The following is an 18,532-nucleotide window of genomic DNA, read 5'->3' as shown; positions in this document are numbered from 1 at the left end:
GTTACTCCCACCCCAACACCCACTGGTCACGGGCTCTACAAGTTAGTTTTTAATATCAGAAATCTGGTGAATTCATTCACCTTCCCATTGTAGTGTTTCCAGAGACAGCGGTTTGATTGATAATGCTTTTCTCTGCAGATCACCAAATTAAAAATCGACAGTAATCCTTTCGCTAAAGGATTCCGGGATTCCTCCCGCCTGACTGACATGGAGAGGTACTGTTTTCAGGAGTAAGGCTCGTTTTTCTCAGTTCCATACGGTTACAATGCGAGTGGCGCGATGTTTACGTTACAAATCGTAATAACTCGGGCTTATTATCAATTAACTTTTCGTGCATATTTTACACTTGTGAATGTCGCTTGCTCATTTCTGGTTTAACCCTGACACAATGAGATTAGTTATTGTCAAATCGGAAGCCACCCGTGGAGTGTAAACTGAAAAGGGAGAGTAAATGCTGCACATCCTCAGCAGAGAGGGATAGCTGCTGGGCCCTTACAGCTCAGTGAGAATCCTGAAAGTGTGAACAGGTTTCACACCTTGTTATCTCAGACTCCAGCATCGGCAGTCCCTACTATCTCTGAGTGAGTTCGCACCAGAAGGATGTTTTGTTCGCAATCTCTAAAAAACAAGCGGTACACGCGTACATCAGCAGAGAGGTCTGTAAAAAATCTATACTCTGACTGGGTGGCTGTGCTCAGATGACGGTTAAAGCAGGGGAAATAAAGTCAGTGTGAGAGCTTTGAATTTATCAGCAGCTTCCCTGGTACATTGCGGATACATACAGCCGGATAGCATCCATAGCTGTGTGACTGAAGTGCCTTTATCCTACACCATTGTATTGTCGAGACTAAGCTCACTGCCACACGCTGCCGGCTGCGTATCATGATGTTTCCTCCGGTCAGACAGAGCTGTGTCCGTGCATTTGCAAGAAGAGATTGAACTTTAAAACCAGGAGGCAGTTGTTCAGCCCCTCCAAAGCTGGCCTCTGCTTTAACCCCATTTGCTATCCTGCTGCAACTCGCTTGTAGTGAGTGAGGCAGCATCGTGGCAGCAACTGCCAAGTAGTAACTATTATCATCCACAGTGATCAGTAAACACAAGTTATAGGGCACGAAAAGTGTCACACAATCATGAACATAATTACTGCGGAGCGTTTCAAAACAGAGGCCCCCTTATCAACAAGAAAGTTGTCGTGCATTTCCATTCCACATTTTGTTGGAAAGGGTCGTTTGTCGGTTGCGATGGAAAACAGCGAAGTCTGGAAGTGAGAGTAAGAACTGTCTATGTTGGAGAATCTGAGATAACAAGGTGTAGAGCTGGATGAACACAGCAGGCCAAGCAGCATCAGAGGAGCAGGAAAGCTGACGTTTCTTCAGAAATGTTGTTTTGGACGCGTTCCGCTCTGGGCTTCGGCAAGACTAGAGTCCATGGCATGTATATACATTGGGCCCTTTGCTGCTCTTCATCTCCTTCATAGAAAGAGCCGAGGGCCCTTTCTTCCAAACACCCAACTTTAGCTCCCATTCCTGAAATCCTTCGGGTTTTCTGTACTGCTCGTCACTCCATGTTTGATAGAATGGGAGTGTAAATGAAACATGGAGTGCGCGGAGCAGCTTCACAATGAGATCCCTCTTATTGTTCTGCTGCAGTGAGTTGTGTTCCCAGTCCGGGATGTAGGGGTAGAATGTGAAGGAGAGACTAGTTTACTGTCCCCATCAAAGCGGCTATGTTAAAGTCCCTATGGGACCGACACTGTGACCTTCCAGGTCACTATTACCTGAATGCACCATTCGGAAGCTCCGCCCCCACTCGGAGTAATCGTGTGACGACAGTTTTGCTCCTGGAACCGGTCTCCCTATTACTGCAAGTCGCCTCTGAAAAGATTTCGTGAGATTTCTATCACCGTAAAACCTGTCATTAAACAAAATCTTAGCAATCAAATTGTTCCATAGAGTTGATACTTACACGGTGCATGTGTATTCACTGCGCACGTGTGTATATACTGTGTGTACACTGTGTATGTACTCTGTGCACACTTTGTACTGTGTACACACTTTGTACTGTGTGCACACTGTGCCTATGTCTGTACTGTGTGTACTATGTGCCTGTGTCCGTACTGTGTGCACAGTGTCTGCACAGTGTGTATACTGTGTCTATACTGTGTGCCCACTGTCTCTGTACTGTGTCCATACTGTGCCTATATGGTGTGTACATTGTGTGTCTGCTACATTGCCCTAGATACACGGTCCTTTACGTGTACATTGATGGGTAGTAATCTGCTTATTGCTTATTCTAAACTGCTCACAGAAACGGGGAGGGGAAAGATTTTAAAATCTATATTCGCCTCTACCTCTTGATAAATGTTTGAGTATTTTATTTAAGAGAGGGGATTGGGAGTTGAACTTTGTAACTGACGGCCAGTGTGTAAAAGTCTCATTTGTCTGAAGACTGTTGAGGGACAGGATTGAATCTGATCGATGAGTCCTCTGAGGGCGCTAGAGATGTGATTAGTTTACAGTCAGTTACTGGGACAAACAGCCGAATAATTCGATTCTCCCGGTTACTGATTGAATACCGCCGCAGAGCTGGTTCCCCGATGATTAAACATATTCAGGTTGGAAGTTGACAGTAACTGCATTTTGCCTGAGAGCCGGGGAGCTCACTGCCATTAAAGACAGCTTTCACAACCTGAACAAAGGCACACTTCCAGTAGGACAACGAGGGTAGATCTTGTCAGAAAAAAACTTTAAAAATGAATTTGATCCCTGAAATTTCAATTACTAACTCTGGACTTGTCCCTCTGACAAACTCCGCTCTCAGATTTCGCATTTTGTTTTCATTTCAGCAAAGCAATCAAATATACAATACCAGCGGCACTTGGCAGAACTGGACAGTTGACGCGAAATATTTTAAAAGTCACGAATCTGAGTTGATTGGTTGTGGGGGGGATTGTCATTAGAGAATGCAATGGGGGAGGGTGTAGGTTAGCTCAGGTAGCTGGCTTGAAATGCGGAGTAACGCGAACAGCGTGGGATCAATACCTGCACCACCATGAAGGACACTCTCACTAACCTCTCCCTTCACCCGAGGCACGGTGACCCTCAGGTTAAACCACCTCCAGTCATCTCTCTCTCTCTTTAATGAGAGAACAGCCCTATTGTCTGGTAGGACTGTAGCGACTTTAAATTAGAGGCTAGTTGTACCGAGTTTCTCTATCACTGGAATAATTCAATTGGATTAAAACCTCTCTGGATTGACAGTTTCCGAACAATTAATTATTGACGTAAATGAGGCTAAATGTGCCGCTTTCTCAAAATATTTATACAACAATCTCCCGTGACCGTCACTGATTTGTCTTTGCCAATATCAAATAATTCGGCTGTAAGGAATAATTCCAATGTGAGTAAAGGGATATTTGTGTTCTTCTTGCGGTTAAAGCAAGAATACTATCCGCAGATGCATATGGGCACGTGAAAGAAATAATTGTCAAATGCACAGCTGATTTCTCCGGAAAATTCCACTTCCCGACCTAAATGATATTTGACGATGCTTGTGTCTGTTTCAAGTGTTGTGCTTCCAAAGGGATTCGGTGTCTTTTTCTGAGTCAGCTTTAAAACACTCAGATCTCTGCTCAGAATACATAACCCGGGACAGCGAATGTTGGTACCTGTTCTGCTGGAATATTTGGATGGATGGAGATGCGTGAGAATGGGGCGATAACATCTGTTTCAGAATAAGAATTTAAACTGAAAACAAGGGAGATTTCTAAAACACACTTTCAGATTCGAACTTCTCGTGGAATTCGGAGAAAATTAAAGTTAGATTTCAGAATGAATTGACAAAAGACACCAACAGGCAGGTGAGAAAATACATTGAATTGTGATCTGAAATGGTCCACTTAAAAAGGTGGCGAAGCAGATTCAATAGGCTTCTAGAAGGGAATTGGATTAACATTTGAAAAAGAGAAACAAAGCTATCACAGGAAGAGAGAGCTGAATGGCCTCTTCTGCTTCCTTCAATGACCCCCATTCTAGACTTACATAGGAAACGATATATTTTAACCTGTTGTTTTTCAGGTTTTGAATTTTCGATTTTTTTTTTGCTGATGAAATATTTTCTGGGGTTAGTAAAACGAAGATGTAATATTTCAAAATTGGCATTATCATTTCCTAGTCACTTATCTGTGAGTTAAATGTAATGTTTTTATTTGTAATGTTTGAGAAAGAGCTGGGATGCTGACTTCCTCTCACTTTAACTGAAAACTTCATAATACCAGCTGATCAAGTTTGCAAATGAAGCCAAACAAGGAGGAACAGCCAGTTGAGAGGAGATAGCTCTGAGGGAGTTCAAAGTGAGTGAAGAGACCATGGTAATATTTAAAGTAAAATTAAAATATTGCACAGTTAGTGAAAAATGTAAAGCAGTAAAGATAGAAAAGAGAATATTGAATAAATAATCAAAACAGTGGAACTTAAATAGACATCCTGTTCAAAATGGTTGGAATATTTGACTTACCATTGCTAATTGATCATTGCTCTGTATAAATAAGGATAACACCCTGTGGCTCATACAATTCATGCGTGATAGAATCTCATCACAACATGAAAATCAATAAGGTAATACATGACTTTCTAGGTATTTATCTGACATCTGCTGATACAGGATATCTGCTGGGTTTCACACGTTCACACTAATTCTTCTGTTTCACAGAGAAAGTGTGGAGAATTTAATCCAGAAACACACCTACGCTCGTTCACCAATTCGGACATACGGAGGAGATGATGATGGTCTGGGAGATGAGAGCCAAGCCACACAGACCAGAGGTAAAAAGAAAGCCAGACCTATCCCCTCCCTAACTCCCCACCTACACTCACCTTTACTGGCTCCATCCCCACCTCTTCGACCTGTTTGTTTCCTCTCCATCTATCCTCTTCTCTATCCATCTTCTATCCGCCTCCCACTCTCTCCCTATTTATTTCAGAAACCCCTTCTCCTCCCCCTTTTCTGATGAAGGGTCTAGGCCCGAAATGTCAGCCTTTCTGCTCCTATGATGCTGCTTGGCCTGCTGTGTTCATCCAGCCCTGCACCTTGTTGTCTCGGATTCTCCAGCACCTGCAGTTCCTACTATCTCTCATTCATTTATATAGCACCTTTCACAACCTCAGGACTTCTCAAAATGCTTTACAGTCAATGAGGTACTTTTGAAGTGTAGTTGGAATGTGCAAAATGGAGCAGCAAATTTACACTCAGCAAGCTTTCACTAACAGCAATATGATAATGACTAGAAAATGTCTTTGTGATGTTGATTGAGGGGTTAATATTGACTTCAGGGCACCAGAGTCTTCTTCAAAATAGTGCCATGGGATCTTTTACCTTGAACCTTGTTTTACTGTCACATTTGAGAGCTGCTCCTCTGGCATTGCAACATTCCTATAGTACTACACAGGGTGTATCAGTCAAATGTTGTATTCAAGTCTCAGGAGCAGGGACTTCAACCAATGCATTGCTCAGAACTAAGAGTACTACTGACTGAGAATGACACAGAGTTTAAAAGCTATGTTAGCAACCCAAATAGTGTTTTCTTTCTGAACAGTATTATTAAAGGTCTGTGCTACCTTACGTCACTTATGAGTGAACCTTTGTACTCAGATCCGGATGGAAAATGCAATTATTAGCTAGTTTTGTTCCCAATGTCAGCATCACATACATTAAGATCAGGTATGACATGGATTAGATAAGCCACATCAACAATCTATTCCACAGAGGGCTAAGGACATCTATAGTTTGTATTGTAAAGATGCTTGTAAGAATTTCCTGCATGCTGTATTCCTAGCAAAATCGTAAACTGAAGATCTTGTTCTGGATTTCACTATAGTTATTCTGCTATTCAGCACATTAATGACATCATTAGAAGTGGGAGAATTTCTACTCCAATGTATTTTAAACCAAATCCCTCCATTTTCCAAACCAAGTTATTCTTGGACCTTTTTGTGATGTGCTCTTCTAGGATTTAATGTAGAACCAAGCAGAGGGAGGAAACTTTAATTCATGAATGTGGCCAAATTTGAGAAAGTGTTAGCCACTTTCATACATGAACACATCCTTTTGTTTTCTGTTGACTGATAATTTGCTTTTGCCACAACAGCTAAGGCCCAATTTAAACTCAATGCCAGTGATGAGCCCACAAGTGTTACACAAGCCCTCAGCACAACACAAAATGCAATATTTGATCTAGAACAAAGAACAAAGAAAATTACAGCACAGGAACAGGCCCTTCGGCCCTCCAAGCCTGTGCCGATCCAGATCCTCTATCTGAACCTGTCGCCTATTTTCCAATTATCTGTATCCCTCTGCTCCCTGCCCATTCATGTATCTGTCTAGATACATCTTAAATAACGCTATCGTGCCCCCTCTACCACCTCCGCTGGCAATGTGTTCCAGGCACCCACCAATCTAATTTAATAACACACAAGCAATCTCCATAGAATACCTGGGAAAATTAACACATTTGCTAACCTAAAGTAAAATTGTTCAAGTTTAAGCAGAAACTAATTACTACATGTTCTATTTGTCTCCAAATAGTCACCAGGGGTCAGTTGTTTTTAATGTATCCATCTGAAAAATAAATACCTTTATTGTATTAATCAAAATATTAGTCATCATTTTAAATTCCTAGGGTGGTATTCTTTCTAGAACTAGAACTGTGAATCAATGAATACTGTTGTTACACCACCTCATATCCCTTGCCAGCACATAGCAGGGTTAGCTTGGCTGAACACTCACAGATTTTTCAGTGGCTTAGTCTTCACTTTAGGAATCAATCCAGCATTCTAGTACCATGTTTGGGGAGTGCTAAACTATCAGAAGTACTGTCTTTTCAGCAAGATGCTACACTGATTTCCTGTCTACTCATTCAGATGGTGTAAGAAGTCCCATGGCAATCTTTGAGGAAGAGTAAGGCAGTGGTCACATCAATGTCAAAAGTAATTAATTGAAGCATTTTAGACTCCTGAGGATGTAAAAGGTGTTTTTATATATTTTATATAAATAAATGAAAGATGTTATATAAGTATAAAATCTTTTATACGGTAAGAGATTAGCAATGAGAGCATTGTGCCACCAACTTGCTGTAATTGTGATAATTGAGACCAATTTTAATTTGATTATTTAAAATATAATTTCAGCTTCTTGAAGCAGGTTTGGTACTTGAGAAGGTGACAAAATTATCATATTATTACTGGTGTTAATGAGACAGAGAGTCTTAGTATAATGGCCAGAGGATACACTTGCAGCCAATATCTGTTAATCTGTCACAGACTGGGAGGAAATCCAAACAACAAAGAATTGTACCAAGTAGTCGACCATTTTCAGAGATAGTAGGAACTGCAGATGCTGAAGAATCTGAGATAACAAGGTGTAGAGCTGGATGAACATAGCAGGCCAAGCAGCATCAGAGGAGCAGGAAAGCTGACGTTTTGGGCTTAGACCCTTCTTCAGAAATGGGGGAGGTGAAGGGGGTTCTGAAATAAATAGGGAGAGAGGGGGAGGCAGATAGAAGATGGACAGAGGAGAAGATAGGTGGAGAGGAGACAGACAGGTCAAAGAGGCGGGGATGGAGCCAGTAAAGGTGGGTGTAGGTGGGGAGTTATGGAAGGGATAGGTCAGCCCAGGGAGGACGGACAGGTCAAGGGGGCGGGATGAGGCTAGTAGGCAGGAGATGGGGGTGGGGCTTGAGGTGGGAGGAGGGGATAGGTGGGAGGAAGGACAGGTTAGGGAGGCGGGGACAAGCTGGACTGGTTTTGGGATCCGGTAGGGGGAGGGGAGATTTTGAAGCTTGTGAAGTCCACATTGAAACCATTGGGCTGCAGGGTTCCCAAGCGGAATATGAATTGCTGTTCCTGCAACCTTCGGGTGGCATCGTTGTGGCACTGCAGGAGGCCCAGGATGGACATGTCGTATGAGGAATGGGAGGGGGAGTTGAAATGGACCATTTTCAGTATTTTTTATAAACTGGGGTACTTACTGCTATAGATATGATATATGTGATTATGAATTAAACAGTTATTTTAATGCACCACTGTTCTTTTGATATTCTCAACATCGATTAATTTAGCTTCGTGCATGGAATAATAACAGTTAAAGGTGGGTTATCTAACTTCACAACTGAAGCCCTTAAAACCTGCAAACAGAATTTACAAACAGAAAATCATAACATGCAAGTGCATTCTAAAACGTTCTAATTGCAATTCTGTTTATGCATGCATGATATAATTACATTACAATAATCTGTAAATAACTTAGATATTGAGACCTGAGTTATGAATATATGAAAGTAGCCATTTGTGTCCGATACCTGCTGAGGAGGAAGCAGAACCAAACTAAACTACCTTCCCACACTGCTCTCTGGTCATGGAAAACAGAAGCATCATATAATATTATCAGAACTTCACTCACAAATATCTCAATGTGGGTTACATTTTAATGTCAACCAAACTGAAAGTTCTAACATTAGAAGATGTTAAAAGTAGTTCATCAGCCCATAATTTGTAATTATGCTGCAGTGGGTGTGAGATAGTATTAGACTATTTACTGTATATCACTATGAAGCTTACAAAGCTGAAACATCATTCTCCAGACATTACCAGCTAACTGGAACCCATCAGATTAGAAGAAGTAAAATATGGAAAAATGACAGCACCAATGCAGGAGGACATACGGCTCTGAGCTGTTACATCTAAATAAATATTTTGTTTTTTCTAGACAATTAGAGCCATCATTATTAATAATAGTACAGAACCTGTATAAGGAAGCAAAGTGATCACATCAGTTCAAAAACCATGAAGAATTTCTATCCAGTGATTAGTTTAGACATAAACATGTATTGTCTGATTCTCTACATCAGGCTGCAGATCTCATCGAAAACCACAGTCTTTTCATAAAGTATTTTAGGAATGCTATTTATAAAAGCAATCTGCTCTCTAGAAAATACCAAAGTCTTCTACTAGAATGGAAGATTTTTAATTTTTTTTGTTATTTTAACTCAAAGGAACTCATAAAAAAGCATTAAATTAGTAATGTCATCTTTTTAATTAAACTTCTGTGATTGGAAATAACACAGTCGCACTCTATTTTACAACTGTATGCTTCTCTCTGTGATAAATGAAAGTTGATGTGGGGCAAGGAAGTGTTTCAGCTGATGTTGCAGCTGTTGTGCGTGGATTTGTTCAAGCCTGAAGTGATCAAGTGTGAATTAGGATATTCCCCCTCCTAGTCTAGTTTGAAGAGTATATACAAACATGGAGCAGGAGCAAGTTGTTCACCCTCCATAATGCTCCACCATTCAAAAGTTTATGGTTCAACTGATTGTAACCTCAAATTCATATTTCTGTCCACCACTGATAACTTTTCACCCCTTGCTTAACAAGAATTATATATACCTCTGCCTTAAAAATTATCAGTAACTTTACTCCCAACACTTTTTGAAGAAGTGAATCCCAAAGACTCCCCATCCTCTCAGAACTAAAAAAAATCCCTGAATGGACTGACCACTGATTTTGAAAGAGTGACCCCAAGTTCTAGATAATCCCATTAGAAGAAACATCCTCTCTGCATCTATGCTGCCAAAACCCCTCATAACTTATATGTTTCATCGGTTACTGCTCTCTGTTTTAAACTCTAGCAGATACAAGCTGATTCATTGATAGCAGGAACTGCCAATGCTGGAGAATCTGAGATAACAAGGTGTAGAGCTGGATGAATACAGCAGGCCAAGCAGCATCAGAGGAGCAGGAAAGCTGACATTTCGGGTCTGGACCCTTCTTCAGAAATGGGGGAGGGGAAGGGGATTCTGAAATAAAGAGAGAGAGAGGGGGAGGCGGATGGAAGATGGATAAAGGAGCAGATAGGTGGAGCAGAGATGGACAGGTCAAGGAAGAGGGGATGGAGTCAGTAAAGGTGAGTGTAGGTGGGGAGTTAAGCTGAGCCTGTTCAACCTTTCCTCATAATTCAGCCCCTGCCACACCATTCCCCTCCTCCATTCCAGACATTAAATCTTGTAGACCTTCTTTATACTGATTCCAATGCATTTACATCCTTCCTTCAGTAAGGTAACCAATACCATGCATAATACTCCAGATGCAGTGTCCCTGTATAACTGAAGCATAGCTTCCTAACTTTTGTATTCAATTCCCCTTGTGATAAATTATGACGTTCTATTAGCTTTCCTAATTACTTGCTGTACCTGTATACTAACATCTTATAGTTAACACATGAGGATACCCGATCCCTCTGCACACTAGAGCTCTGCAATCTCTTCCCATTTAGATAACATACTTTATTCTGGTTCTTCCTACCAAAATGGACAATTTTACATTTCGCACCGTACATTTCATTCAACACATCTTTACTCACTCACTTAATCTGTTTGAATCTTTTAGTAGCCTTGTTATGTCCTAGAAACATAGAAACACAGAAGATAGGAGCAGGAGGAGGCCATTCAGCCCTTCGAGCCTGCTCCGCCATTCTTCATGATCATGGCTGATCATCCAACTCAATAGCCTAATCCTGCTTTCTCCCCATAACCTTAGATCCCATTCGTCCCAAGTGCTATATCTAGCCGCCTCTTGAATACATTCAATGTTTTGGCATCAACTACTTCCTGTGATAATGAATTCCACAGGCTTACTGCTCTTTGGGTGAAGAAATGTCGCCTCATCTTCGTCCTAAATCGTCTACCCTGAATCCTCATACTGTGACCCCTGGTTCTGGACACACCTACCATCGGGAACATCCTCCCTGCATCTACCCTGTCCAGTCCTGTTAGAATTTTATAAATCTCTGTGAGATCCCACCTCATTCGTCTGAACTCCAGCGAAAACAATTCCAACCTAGTCAATCTCTCCTCAAACGTCAGACCTGCCATCCCCGGAATCAGCCTGGTAAACATTCACTGCCCTCCCTCCAAAGCAAGAGCATCCTTCCTCAGAAAAGGAGACCAGAACTGCACACAATTTTCCAGGTGTGGTCTCACCAAGGTCCTGTACTACTGCAACAACACATCCCTGCTCCTGTGTTCTAAGCCTGTTACAATGAAGGCCAACATACCATTTGCCTACTTTACCACCTGTTGCACCTGTATGCTTACCTTCAGCGAGTGGTGCACAAGGACACCCAGGTCCTGCTGCACACTCCCCTCTTCCAATTTACAACCATTCAGGTAGCAATCTGCCTTCTTGTCTTTGCTGCTGAAGTGAATAACCTCACATTTATCCAAATTATCCTGCATCTGCCATCGATTTGCCCACTCACCCAACCTGTCGAGATCATGCTGAAAGATTTCTGCATCCTCATCATAGTTCACCCTCCCATCCAACTTGGTATCATCTGCAAACTTGGAGATGTTACATTTTGTTCCCTCATCCAAATCATTAATATATATTGTGAATAGCTGGGGTCCCAGCAACAACCCCTGTTGCACCCCACTAGTTATAACCTGCTAATTTGAAAAGGACCCATTAATTCCTACTCTTTGTTTCCTCTCTGCCAACCGGTTTCATGTCCATCTCAATACACTTCCCCCAATCCCATGCACTTTAATCTTGCACATTAATCTCTTATGTGGGACTTTGTCAAATGCTTTCTGAAAGTCCAAATCTACCACATTGACTGGCTCCCCCTTCTCAACTCTATTAGTTATATCTTCATAGAATTCCAACAGATTTGTCAAGCATGATTTCCCCTTCACAAATCCATGCTGATTCTATCTGATCCTGCCACTACTTTCTAAATGCTCTGCTATAAGATCCTTGACAATGGATTCAAGAATTTTTCCCATTACTGATGTTAGGCTCACCAGTCTATAATTCCCTGTTTTCTTTCTACCTCCCTTTTTGAATACTGGAGTGACATTAGCCACCCTCCAACCTGCAGGGACTGTTCCAGAGTCTATAGAATCCTGGAAGATGACCACCAATGCATCCACTATTTCTAGAGCTACTTCTTTAAGTAATTCTTTAATCTGGCTTGTAGATTATCAGGCCCTGGGGATTTATTGGCCTTCTATCCCAACAATTTTCCCAGCACCATTTCTCTACTAATATTGATCTCCCTCAGTTCTTCCCTCTCACTAAATCTTGCATCCTCCCAATAATTCTGGTATCTGATTTTTGTCTTCCTTTGTGAAGGCAGAACCAAAGTATGTATTCAGTTCCTCCATCATTTCTTTGTCTCCTATTATACATAGCCGTGTTCCTATCTGTAGGGGACCTACATTTGTCTTTAGCAATCTCTTTCTCTTCACGTACCTATAGAAACTTTATGTTCCCTGAAAGCTTACTTTCGTACTCCATTTTTCCCTTCGTAATCAATCCCTCAGTCCTTCTTTGCTGAACTCTAAACAATTCCCAAACCTCAGATTTATTATTTTTCTTGGCCAATCTGTATTTTCCTTCCTTGGATCGAACACTATCTCTTCTTTCCTTTGTAAGCTATGGATTGGCCCTCTTAGCCATGTTGCTTTTGTGACAGTCAGGAATAAACAGTTGTTGCAGTTCCCCCATGTGTTCCTTGAATGTTTGCCATTGCCTATGTACTGTCATCCCTTTAAGTAACTTTTCCCAATCTATCAAGGCCAACTCACGCCTCATATCCTCATAGCTTCCTTTATTAAGGTTCAGCACCCTAGTCTCCAAAACAACAACCTCATTCTCCATCTTGATAAAAAGTTCTATCATGTTAAGATTGCTCTTCCCCAAGGGGTCTCGCACAAGTAGATTGGCAATGATTCCCTTCTCATTACACAGCACCCAGTCTAAGATGGCCTGCTCTCTAGTTGGTTCCTCCACAAATTGGTCAAGAAAACCATCCCGCATACACTCCAGAAATTCCTCCTCTACGGCATAGTGGCTAATTTGATTTGCCCAATCTATGTCCTCTTCACAGTTTATTTTCCTACCTATTTTTGTGTCATCAGCAATTTTGGCAACAAGACCCTTCCATCACCTAATCTAAATAATTTATATAATTTGTAAAATAATTACGTTCCTGGCACTGATCCCTTTGGCAAACCATTTTTTCACCTTGCCAATCTGAAAAAGACCCATTTATGTAGAATTTCTACTTCCTGTTAGCCAGCCAACCTTCTATCCATTGCCAATATGCTACCCCTAAACTACAAACTTTTATTTTCATAATACATTTTAAGTGGCAAATTATGAAATACCTTTGGACATTGAAGTACAGTAATACCACCAGTTCCTCTTTTTCCATGGAATGTGTTACTTCCTCAAATAACTCCAAGAGATTTGTTAAACATAATTTCCCCTTCACAAAAACATTGTTGAATCTGCTTGATTATCTTGAATGTACCCAAGTGCCCTATTATAATGTCTTTAGTAATAGCTTGGAACATTTTCCCTATGACAAATGATAATCTTACCAGCCTGCATTGCCTGTCTGGGGCTGTTTAGCTCAGTTGGCTGGATATCTGATTTATGAGGTATACTGATGCCAAAAGGATGGGTTTGAATTCCTGCATCAGCTGAGGTTACTGTAAAGGATTCTCCTTCAACCTTTCCCCTCACCTGAGGTTAAACCACAACCAATCATCTCTCTCTAATGAGAAAGTAGCCTCAAGGTCGGTAGGGCTATGGTGACTTTATCTGTTTCTGTCTCATTCCTCTTCTAAATAAAGGAGTTATAGTTTTTATTGTGCATTCTAATGGACCAAATCCTGAATCAAAGAAAGTATGGAAAATAAAACCAATGCATCAACTATCTCACAACCCTCATCTTTTAAGATACTAGGATGATGTCCATCAGGACCTAAGCACTTGTCAGCCCACAGTACAAACAATTTACTCAATAACACCTCTCTGATCATTGTAATTTTCCTCCTTTCCTCTGTATCTATCACAACTTCTGGAATGTTAGTTTTTTCTTCTCTGGTAAAGACCGAGGTAAATACCTGTACAACTCATTTGTTATTTCCTACTTTTCTGATGTTAATTCTCCAATCCCACATTCTGGAGGAGCAATGCTCAATTGTTAACTCTTTACTTCCTTAAATATTTGTAAATGCTCTTACTTCTTTATATTTTTGGCTAGCTTCCTCTCATCCAATTTTTCCTTCTTTTTATGATTTTTTTGGTCATTCTTTGCTTATTTTTACATTCTGTCCAATCTTCTGATCTGTCACCTGTCTTTGCACAGTCATATACATTTTCCTTTAGTTTGATACTATTTAGACATTTCTGTTTAACCATAGATGCATCCCTTGGAAGTTTTCTTACTCATTGGAATGTGTCTATTCTGTGTATTTTGAAATAGCCCCTTAAATGTCTGCCATTGCATCTATATTGATCTATCCTTTAAACAAATTTGCCAATTCACTTTAGCCAGTTCGGCTTTCATGCCCTCATAACTCGTCTCATTTAAATTTAGTTTTATAATCCTGGACACACTCCTCTCTCCCTCAAAATGAATGTAAAATTCAATCCTATTAAGGTCACTGCCACCTAGTGGCATCTTCACTGTGAGGTTATGCATTAACCTATCTCATTGCATAATACCAGTTCTAATATAGTTCCTAACCCTAACACATCCCCATATGTTCCCAAGATCTGGTTGGGAATTTAGTGGGCATTAAAGATTCTTTTGGTTCTGGTCAGTGGATGGCACATGTCTGACAATTGGTAATAAGCTCCTCTTCATCACTGGCCATCCTAGACAACTGAGCTCTGGCACTGCACTTGGTGATTCCGAAGTGTCCTACGTACAACTTCCCCAACATGACCAGTCATTCGTCATGTACTGGTATATCATCAACAATGGTAAAATGTCTCCTTTGTTCTAAATATAATTTCTTGGCCACTTGTTTGCCCTTTTCTGCAGCACACCACAATCCTTTATTCCCAACAATAATAATGGCCAATGCTTCAGCTACAATCTCAAAGAGCAGTAATCTTCCAGGATCAGCAGATTCAGTTCAATATCAGCAGATATTCCTGTTCTCTCATTTATCCTTTTCAAATCTGGCCAATCCAATTCTGACTTGTTGGCCATTGTGCCGCTGTGGATTGTATGTGTGACTTGATTTCTTGGATGCAGTCTATATCACAATTAGTAAGGCTATCACCACTGCACTAGACAGCGCATCTGCCATTGTATGTATCTTCCTCTGTATGTAGACTGTTTTGTAAGCAAAATTCATGAGATAAAGTCAGAATCTTTGTACTTTTGGAGGCATTCTTGCAAGTTCCTGCTCATTGAGTAGAAAAACTAAAGGTGTGTGATTAGCTTCAATGACCACTTTGAGTCTTATAATTTGTCTGAATATCTCATAAGGCCAGGTAACTGAGAGAGCTTCCCTTTCAATTGCAGTGTATTATGTTTTTGTATCAAATAATGCTCTTGTTGCAGAATAGACTGGTTTGCAACATCCATCTGGCTGCCCCGAGAAGATTACTGATCTTAAGCATTGCTGCTATTATTATTGGAAATAAAAGATTATAGTGCACGAAGACATCTATGGACAACAACATTTCTTTAATCTTGCGTAATGTGTTCTCTTGATGAGAATTTCAATACCATTCTTGTGTCTTCTTGAGGAGTTGACTCACGAGCTATGTAACGGTTCCAAGGTTAGGTAGGTGCTAGTGTTTCCATTTATTTGCTGCCCTTGCCTTCCTAGATGGTAGAGTTTGGAAGGTGCCATCAGAGGATGCTTGGTAAACTACTGCAGTGAATCTTGTAGATGGTACACGCGGTTCATTGGTGGTGAAGGGAATGAACATTGAAGGTTGTGGATGGGTGTTAATCAACTTAGCTGCTTTGCCCTGGAAGGGATCAGGCTTCTTGACTATTGTTGGAGCTGCAGGCAGCCAGACAAGTTGAAAGCATTCCAAGACGTTCTTGACTTTTACATTCTAGGTGGTAGACAGGCTTTGGGCAGTCAAGAGGTGTGTTACTCACTACAGAATTCCTAGCCTCTGACCTGCTCTTGTCACCACAGTATCTCTTCTGTCTAGTCCAGTTTAGTTTCTGGCCAATGGTAACTTCCAGTATGTTGATAGTTGGGGATTCAGCGATTGTGATACCATTGAATGTATTGGTTAGATAGCTTGATTCTCTCTTGGTCGCAGTGGTAATTACCTGGAACTTGTGTGAATCAAATGTTGCTTGCCACTTTTCAGCCTCAGCTTGAATATTGTCCAGGTCTTGTTGTTTGAGGAGTCATGAATGGTGGTGAACATCTTACAGTCATCAGTAAGTAGTTCTCCTTCTGACCTTATGGTGAAGGGTAGGTCATTGATGATGGAGAATGAAATCTCCAAAAAAGGATGCATTCTTTTCACTTGCTACCTTCAGTGCCTTTTCCATATGGTGGTCAAACTGCAGCAGGACTTATTCATCAAATAAGGGATGAAGTTAGAGGTAATCAGCAGGAGGTTTCCTGGCCCATGTTTGACTTAATGCCATGAGACTTCATTCGCTCTACAGTCAATTTTGAGGACTCCCAGAGCAACACACTCCTGACCTTTGCTGGGTCTCTCCGTATCTGTCAAGTCTGGTGATGGTGCTGTCTGGGATATTATTTATCAGATATGATTTGGTGAGTATTTCTCAATTGAGCTGTTTTTTGACTCAGCTGTGGGACAATTCTCCCAATTTCAGCACAAGCTCCTTGAGGTTAGTAAAGAGAATTTTGAGGGGCTGAAAAAGCCAGGTATACCATTCTTATTTCCAGTGTCTAAGCTGATGCCAGGTGGTCCTTCTCATTATGTTATTACTTAACTTTGTCGCATATTTCCAACTTAACACTGGTTTGGTAGACCATTTCAGAGGGCAGTTAAGAATTGCACGTTAACAAGCTTCAAATTGTTAATTAAAGTCTTCTAACAAGTACAATGTAATTATTAGTTTAGTGAGAATTCTGAGTGGTAAATGCCCTCTCACACAAAAAACTTGCAATTCAAGGGTTTAAATATACTGCTAAATTATTACATTCTGTTCTGAACGACTAACTACTTTACCTTTATGAGTATGTGTTACTGCTTTACTATTCTGTGTTTTATTTTGTTTGGCAGGATCAGCATTTACAACTTCAGATAACTTAACTCTCAGCACCTGGGTAGCATCTTCCTCCAACTTCTCTGGTTTTCAGCACCCTCAGTCCCTCACTGCAATTGCTACAAGCACGGCCTCATTAGCCGCACCCATTCCCCACCCTATCCAGGGCTCACTCCCGCCATACAGCCGCATTGGAATGCCTCTGACACCATCGGCCATTGCAAGCTCTATGCAAGGAAGTGGACCAACGTTTCCTACGTTTCACATGCCCAGGTATCACCATTATTTCCAGCAAGGGCCGTATGCTGCTATCCAGGGACTGCGACACTCCTCAGCTGTAATGACTCACTTTGTATGATTGACTCAATAATGGTGCATTTCACACAAACGAAGCTGGCACTTGTGAAGGATGCACAGAAGCCGTACAACAAGAACATAGAGGCACAGTTGAAGCAACAGCTCCTGCAGGGCAATGCCAAACAAAGTACAAGTTTCTGAGGGCATTGCAGCAACTGGACTGCAAATCCCAGGTTGCATTGCAACAAGACTGGACTACAACCCCCAGCGTGCATTGCAGCACATGGACTAGAATTCCCATGCTACACTATTACCATTCAAGCCTCAGCAGCTGCAATGTATTACAATCCCATGGTGAAGAAGGCCATTTGATCAGGATACAACTCCTGCCCATCACCACCTCTGGGCCGGAAGGTCTGGGTTTAAGTCCCAGCTGTAACAGAGGTAGATCACGATATGTATGAACAGGTTGATTAAAGTAACTACAGCTTCCCCCTCCCAACTGCTCCCACTGCAATTCCTAAGGTTGCTAGGAATGAAGTGCAAACAATATGCTGGCTTTCGAGCACCAAATTTAAATTGATTTGCTGGATAAGAGATGCATCAATCCTCAGTGATCGAGGACAGCAATAGCTCTAGTCCCTGTAGGACATTTCTGCAACGGTGACAGTATTCTCTATGTCATGTCCCAGCGAATCATCTTGCCACCTGCACTGTAAGGCCCTGCAGCTGACAAACTGAAGCCTTACTGAGGGTCAGAGCATGCAGCCACGTCTCAGAAACACCCAGTTTAGGAACCCAGTAGGAAACCTCACAGTCTCTCTGCAGTTTGCTGCATTCATCATTTAATATCATAACATTTTTGTGAGCATGTTCACTCTTACGTTTTTTTAAAAAACAAAAAAAAACCATGCTGTGTTTTCTCTCATGTATTAGATTATATTCAAACAAAATCTTGGAGTTACATCTACTAAGAATTGTTTTCTAAAAGTGCAATATATTTATTTCTGCAGGAACTGATAAATCAATGTAATGAAATATTTGAAACCTAAGATTAAAATTCAGTATTTGTAAATGGCAATGTCTACACAGTTGCAAAATGGACTTTCATTGCTGTTATTTGTGTATGTGTGTGTGTGTGTGTGTGTGTGTGTGTGTGTGTGTGTGT

General features: G+C 41.1%; 1 protein-coding gene across 2 annotated transcripts in view; it reads left to right on the top strand.

The window, feature by feature from the left end:
- tbx20 (T-box transcription factor 20) overlaps window positions 1-18,289 on the top strand; it is a 31,235-nt gene extending 12,946 nt beyond the window's left edge. Inside the window, exons 6-8 of one of the 2 annotated variants that reach the window (XM_048595652.1) lie at window positions 139-230; window positions 4,711-4,823; window positions 17,085-18,289. In XM_048595652.1, the coding sequence (XP_048451609.1) occupies window positions 139-230; window positions 4,711-4,823; window positions 17,085-17,425 (546 nt within the window). In that variant the 3' untranslated portion in view covers window positions 17,426-18,289. The remainder of the gene's footprint in view (window positions 1-138; window positions 231-4,710; window positions 4,824-17,084) is intronic. The other variant, XM_020533221.2, reaches the window with a different exon arrangement.
- The last annotated feature ends 243 nt before the right edge of the window (window positions 18,290-18,532 follow it).

This window comes from Rhincodon typus, chromosome 4 (genome assembly GCF_021869965.1).
Source record: "Rhincodon typus isolate 14 chromosome 4, sRhiTyp1.1, whole genome shotgun sequence".
Taxonomy (NCBI): domain Eukaryota; kingdom Metazoa; phylum Chordata; class Chondrichthyes; order Orectolobiformes; family Rhincodontidae; genus Rhincodon; species Rhincodon typus.
This window is presented reverse-complemented; position numbering and strand designations above follow the sequence as displayed.